General features: G+C 45.9%; 1 protein-coding gene across 1 annotated transcript; it reads left to right on the forward strand.

Moving 5' to 3' along the window:
• Positions 1-689: 689 nt before the first annotated feature.
• SIRT5 (sirtuin 5) lies at positions 690-6,924 on the forward strand (the record flags this gene model as incomplete). Its single annotated transcript, XM_010155871.1, has 6 exons — positions 690-849; positions 2,307-2,532; positions 4,100-4,187; positions 5,183-5,236; positions 5,882-6,005; positions 6,817-6,924. Coding segments are annotated over 6 exons (760 nt in total), but the record flags the coding sequence as incomplete, so codon positions are not given.
• Positions 6,925-6,929: the final 5 nt, after the last annotated feature.

Below are 6,929 nucleotides of genomic sequence, written 5' to 3' on the forward strand. Positions count from 1 at the left end.
CTAGGTGCTTGAGTTCTTCTAAATTCTTCTACTTCAGCAGCAGTAGACCTTCAGCAGGTCCTTTCCCACCTCAGCTATTCCGTGGTTCTAAAATATGTTGATTTAAAATTAATATCTGAGGTAAACTAGAAGAGATTTTTTTTTTTTGGTCTCTCTTTAGTGAACCTGTTCCTTTTAAATTTTGTTTTAGAAAAATGCAAAGAAAATTTCCCATCTTTTTTCCTGAGTTACCTTACCATGCAAGGAAAAATGGAGAAAATGTCCATTCAAAAACAGAAGATACAACAGCAAGCCTAGAAAATGGGCAAGATGCCGCAGAAAGAAATGTGTTTTCCCAAATCACTTGAATTTTGAATTGATGCTTTGTAACTAAAGATAAATATTTTTCATCCTAGGATCTTACTTCACGATTCAGAAGCAAACTGTTCCTGGGTGGTGGTGGCAGCAGCTGTTATCATGGTAGCATCTAGCGTGGGGTTTTAGTTTTAAGGCTCTGCCTTTCAAATACTGAGTATATTCAGAGTTTAATACACATTGCCCTACTGGGCTTGCTCATACGCATTTTTGAGCATCTGCAGGAACTGCCCTTCAAATGCCAGTGTACAGAAACTCGGAAACAAGTAGATATTCTGAAAAAGTCAGGGGAGGTGTATGTGGCCTCTTATATAAAAGTGTAAGCGCTCAAACAGATGTTTGTTTTTCCTCCCTGCTCTAGATATGGCCGATTTTCGGGAAGTGTTTGCCAAAGCGAAGCACATAGCCATTATCACAGGAGCTGGTGTGAGTGCAGAGAGTGGAGTTCCAACCTTCCGAGGGGCTGGAGGTTTCTGGAGAAAGTGGCAAGCCCAGGTACATAGCGGCGGCACGTCTCTGCGCAGCAGTGCTTCTCTTCCCTTCGGGTAGGCGAGTGGGAAAGTTCAGAAGAAGAAGAGAGGGTGGAAGCGCTCCAGGGTGGTAGCTTTGCTGACAGACGTGCCTGCAGCAATTCCCTCTGCGCTGGCGGGGCCGCTTTGTGCAGCTGCAACTTCTGTTGTTTGGGTTATTGGCTGTTTGAGAAACTGATGTTTTCGCAGACAGCTCTGGGTCTTTTACCGACCGCGTTTGCTCGCTGCCCTGCAGCTTAGTGGTTTGCTCCTCTTCTGTTCTCTTGCCTTGTGGGGCCTTTCCTGCTTTAAACTCGTAACAACTTTTGCCAAAATAACAAAGGACAGAACTGACAATACCGACTAGTTGTTTTCTTTTATTCTTAGTTTCTCATAATACTCCTCAAAAATGTTTTAGGAGGCAGGTTCCCTCCCAGTCCAATTCTCCCACAAGAACTGTCTCTCTTGCTGGCGTGTTCTTGCCAGGATTGGGAGCCACTGGAGTGGGAGAGGAGGTGGAAGCAAACACTGAGGGGTGGAGTGGTGCAACAGAGCCCACCAAAATGTGTGAGTAGTGTAGGGGCCTTGAGACTCTGATCCTGCATGGTGCTGCATGTTTCAGGTAATCGTTACACTGTTGGTAACTGCTACCCCAAATGCTGCAATCACTTTTGCTTCCTTTGGGTTTTTTAAGGATAGCATTCCTGACAGATTTGCTGAAGTTAAAAAGGGTCAGAGAGATGAGGTTTTTGAGATGGTTTGAATCAAAAAGATGGTGCATCTTTTCCTTTCAGTGACTGTTACTTCAAACAAAGCATGCATGTGTATAAATGCCTGGTCCTTCTGTATCAGAAATCCTGCACCCAGTGTTTTTGCACCACTGTAATTGGGCACTGAAGCATTAGGCTGAGCTACTCCTTGTTTAAAAAAAGATAAGGCAAAATTAAAATCAGTGTGAAAAGTATAGCTTAGATTTTACCGGCACGTAAAAGACATTAGACTTAGGTTTTGACAATGGCTGTAATTAGGCTTAAGGCAGAAAAGAAATTGCTAGCAGAGAGACTGTATCCACACAATGCCGAGTGCTGTGGCTGCTGTGCAAAAGAGAGTTTTGAATGCTAAAAATCACACACACTGAAATACCTCATCTTCTCTTGTGCTGTACTAAACTCCTGAAGGTTTGGTTGGGCAGCACAGAACAAGGTCTGAGTGTGCTATGTAAGACCATGTACCACACTATCGGTATCAGTGATTTCCTCTTGTCATCCTTACAAGGGCTGTAGAACTACATTCTTGCCAACTACATCTGGTTATAAATAATCTGCTTCTGATATTCTTGTTATGCTGATAGCGGTGTAAATGGCAGTAATCTAGCAGGCTTCATCTGGGGAAGGGATTTTCTTGCCCTTTTATTGGTAGAATGAATTGTTTTGTCTTTTCCAGGAGTTGGCTACTCCAAAGGCTTTTGCGCGAAACCCTTCCCGTGTATGGGAATTTTATCATTACCGCCGGGAATTGATGTTGAGCAAACATCCAAATCCTGCACATATCGCCATTGCAGAGTGTGAAAAGCGACTGAGCAAGCAAGGAAGGAGCGTTGTGGTCATTACTCAGAATATTGATGAGCTACACAGAAAGGCAGGCACAAAGCACCTTTTGGAAATCCATGGTAAGAATCAGCTTACCTGCCAGCCAGAGGCCAGCAAACCTGTGGGGGAGGAGAGCTGGCAGGAGTACTGGGAGAAAAGAAATTTGTCCTAAAAATGATAGTATCTTGCGTGAAGTTACTTGCAATATCGCCCTGTTCTCTTCTGGAAGTTGTTTTGGGTAATTCATAGCCTGCCTTTGTCGTCTGTCTTTTTAAATGGATTCTGACAGTACACAGGAACTGGTTCTCCCTTCCTGATTGCTCAGTTTTGCCTCAGAACGACTTGAACATATGTGGATAGAGACACTTGGCTGATTTTGTGCAGAAAAGGAGGGAAGAATCCACTGAAGACTTGTGCTCTGTGACAGTGGTGGTGCCGCACCCGTATGGCCACCAATAAAAGGTGTATTGGCGAGACAGGTCTCGCCAGCCCTGGTGCTTTCCACTCTGCTACCTGCTGCTCTCCCAGTTCTGTCCTGTCCTCCAGAGCCCCCACCTGTGTAGTCCTTGGCTGCAGGAGAAGGAAGGGGCTGGAAGCAGATGAGATTCCCTTACCTTTCTAAGACCCAGTGGCACTCCGTTTCTCTTCCCTGTAGTTAGCAGCATTCCTTGCTCCCGCCCTCTCTCTCGCAAAGTGCTGGAGGAGCACGAAGCAGGTGCAGTGCACAGGGGTCAGCGGGGCTTTTTGGGTCCAAGGAAATACACAGGTGTGGAGAGACAGAGGGTGAGGAAGCCCTTCTCCGTCCTTTGAGGTGCCCCCACTCCTCCCTTCTCTGCTCCACAGGCCCTGCCGCAGAGCAAAAGTCTCCCAGGACAAAGTCCCATCGGGGTCCTCCAGCACTATGATGCTTCTTAAGTATCACGAAAGGTTTAAGTGGGATTTCCCACTGCTACTTTGTGATCTGGTCAGAGGAAAACTGCACAAATTCTTTTGCAGTTGTGGATCCAAGGGTAAAGCCTTGGGTATAGTTTAATTTTGATTATCCTTATTTTTTACAAAATAGAAACAATTTTAAACTCTTGGTAATACTGCACATCTCTCCACCACATTACTAACTCTGCAAAAGCTTTTGGGGTTCGCAGAAGTTTGCATAAAACAAAATAGTGTTACAACGTTTTGTTTTGTTTTGTTTTTTAAAAAGAAACCATTTTTGGTTTAAGGGGAGAAACAATAAGCAGAAGTCCTCTCCCTCAGTAATATTTTAAATAATGATTTTCCTCTGAAATAGTTACGAGGCTGTGTATTTCTCTTGTCCTGAGCTAGAACAAGGTGCTAAGTCGTAGCTTAGAGGGACTGTTGCCGTTGTTCACCGCGGCCTTCCAGCCGGAAGGGCTGCATCTGCCGTTGCGGGGCCTGGTCTGTGCACAGCGATGCCGCTGTCACCGTGGGTGGCCGAGCAAAGGGTGTGTATGCGCTGTGTGAATAGCGTCCCCTTCGTAATGCTGCCGGGTGTCGGCGCTCGGCTGTTGGGCTCACGCAGTAAGTTACCCACCAGGTACAGTCTGATTCAGTCAGTTAAGGACCTGTTTGTGCAGCCGTGTCTCGGCAGTTGCCTGATCCTCCGTGTTCTCTCTTTGTGCGTTCTAGGTAGTTTATTTAAAACTCGATGCACCAACTGTGGAAACGTGGCTGCAAATTACAAGAGTCCGATATGCCCCGCGTTGGCCGGGAAAGGGTAACATGTCTGCCTTGTACACTCTCGGTATTTTCTGCTTTGTCTGCTGTTCAGTAGGAAAGGAGCCATTTTAGGGGTGTACACAAGTCCAGCCAACCACCCCATTTCCCTCTAGTAGTATTAACGCTTGAATTTTACACAGCTGTTCCGCAACGTGAGTATACTGTGTTCAGTAACCTCAGTGAGAGCCCGCCACACCGCAGGTCCTGGGAATGAGCAAGTGTTAACCTCTAAGTTAGCACCACGTTACAGATGGTTTTAACTAGAACAGTTTGGTCTGAACAGATGGTCTGAAACTATTACGCTGGACATGCACTAATTGTACTCTCTGAGAATGTGTGTTTACTCCCACCCTCTTCACCTTTCAGCTTTTTTATTAAATTGGATGCTTATTCCTTAAATTGGACTGTCATTGTCCGATACATGGATCGTCCTCTTTTGCATCTCTTGAGCACGTAGTAGCTTTTGTCCTTCAACTCGTCAGGAAGAGTCTCACGATGACAGGTCTCAACATACAGATGTGTGAAACCATCAGGAGGGAAGCATCAGTTCCCAAGATTTCTGCAACTTAAGTCGCAGAAAAATCACAGACTTCTGTGACTTAAGTTGCAGAAGCTGCCTTCGGTCTCCTTTTTCTAGGCATCCTCTTCCTTTCAAATAAGGGGGAGTGGGGGAGGACAGGTATAAGCTCAGATTTTTAGGGTTTTTTCCCCCTCTGCCTTTCAGCAGATCTTTAGATAGATAGTTACCTACGTGCTTGATGTGCCTTTGACAGACTGACCAGCTGTGACAGCTGCTTAGGCCTGGGACAATTCTGGACAAATGCCTGCCTGCCCTGAGGGGTATTTTAGGGTTGTAGTAGATGTTGAAGTTGACTGAAGTTGACTAGATTCCTTGACTAGAGAGTGTGCTTTAGAGAATACCAATTTTTTGTTAATGTATAACGTGCGCTTTGTTCCTACGATTGAATATGTTTTTCAATTTTGTAACTTCAGGGCTCCAGACCCCGAAACAGAAGATGCTGCGATTCCTGTTGAAGACCTTCCTCAGTAAGTATGGACCGCTTTGGTTTTTTGCTGTTACGTCACACTTCGTGCATCTCAAAGGCTTGTATTACTCTTCACATAGTTTTGCAAGGGCATGGAGACATTCTACAGGAGAAAAAGGCGTGGGACTTTGCCCCACAGAACTGAGTCTAAATCTAAACCTGATGTTACAGGGGGCACCAGTCAACAGGGGTGTATACCACAAGTTTACCGTGACGCCAAAGGGATCGCATGTTTGTGTACTTGAGCATCAAGCTGAAACATGCCTGAATTCATGGGTTTTGTAGTAAGTAGAGTAGTAGGAGAATTGCAGTAAGAAACTAAGTGCTACACAGTAAATGTTTTCTTACTTTGTAGGTGCTACCCACTGTTGGTCAGTACGTAACTCTGTGCCAGTGTACAGCCGCTGCCGAGTCCCTTGCAGGCACTGAATATGCCACAGCGCTTTTTTATAACGGCCGAAGCTTTGCCTTAGCTAGCTGCAGATGGAAGAAGCCACCCTGGTTTTCATTGGGTTCCTAAGGAAGAGAGGCTGATGTGATGCTTCCGTCTTCCAGTTCACTTTCTCCTTAAAATCCTGTTGCTGTTTTGCAGGTTGAAGCGTCCATGTTGGAAGCATAATGCTGTCCCTTTGTGATTTTTAAACAGGTGTGAGGAGGATGGCTGCAATGGGCTACTCCGCCCCCACGTCGTGTGGTTTGGTGAAACCCTGGATCCCAACATTCTCACGGAGGTTGAGAAGGAGCTTGATATTTGCGACCTCTGCTTGGTAGTGAGTGCCGCTTCTGTTACCTAGCCTGCTGACCGGCAGGGAAGCCACATGGAGGAGGTTGCACCTCCTGGGTGAAGGAGACGCACCTGTACTTCCCTGAGGGAACTAAAAGCCCCCAAGGGAATCTCCAGTGTCAAGTGTGAAACATTAAAAGACCACGAAGTTTGAAAACATACGTATACTACTCAGAAATTAACAGGTTGGGCATGTTTGGATCTTGCCCAGCTGGCATCTGCAGCCTCTGTTTAGTGTACATGGGTGTCAGAGGCTCAAGTGTTAGAGGCTAGCCAGTGTCTGAATTTCTCGAACGGTGAGTAACAGGACTGTTTTGATGCTGAGTTAAAACAAGTTACAAAATGTTGCAAGAACGGAGCTAGCCCTTATGGTGTGCTGCTTTTTTGTGAAGCGGTGTACACGCCCTGTAGGTTTTATGCTGCTGACCAAAACACTGTGTACCCTTCACAAAATAATCTCAAGTAACAGAAGGAGTGCCTTGTATTTTTTCCTGAAAGCAGTATGCTGTTTTGTTTCTGGGATTTTTTTTGTTCACCTACAGTTTCAATCTCCAAACAGGCTTCTGTGGGTTGCCAGAGAAACAGTTCCTGCTTCTTACTCTAGGTTAAGGAGCTACATATGCAGTGACACTAAACACAGACACTGATTTGGTTTCATTTCTGTAGGGGTCTTCCAGGCTTTCCTGGTTTTGCAGATCCAGTGTTCCGAGAAGGGCCCTGACCTTGCGGGTTGGTTTGCTTTTGTCCATTTAGCTACTGGCCTGCCTCACTTGTGATTTGTCGTCCTGTCCCTGCAGGTCGGGACCTCCTCTGTGGTGTACCCTGCTGCTATGTTTGCTCCTCAGGTATCTGCCAGAGGAGTGCCAGTTGCAGAATTCAACATGGAAGCCACTCCTGCTACAGACAGATT

The sequence above is a fragment of the Eurypyga helias genome, unplaced genomic scaffold (assembly GCF_000690775.1).
Source record: "Eurypyga helias isolate BGI_N326 unplaced genomic scaffold, ASM69077v1 scaffold31137, whole genome shotgun sequence".
NCBI lineage: Eukaryota > Metazoa > Chordata > Aves > Eurypygiformes > Eurypygidae > Eurypyga > Eurypyga helias.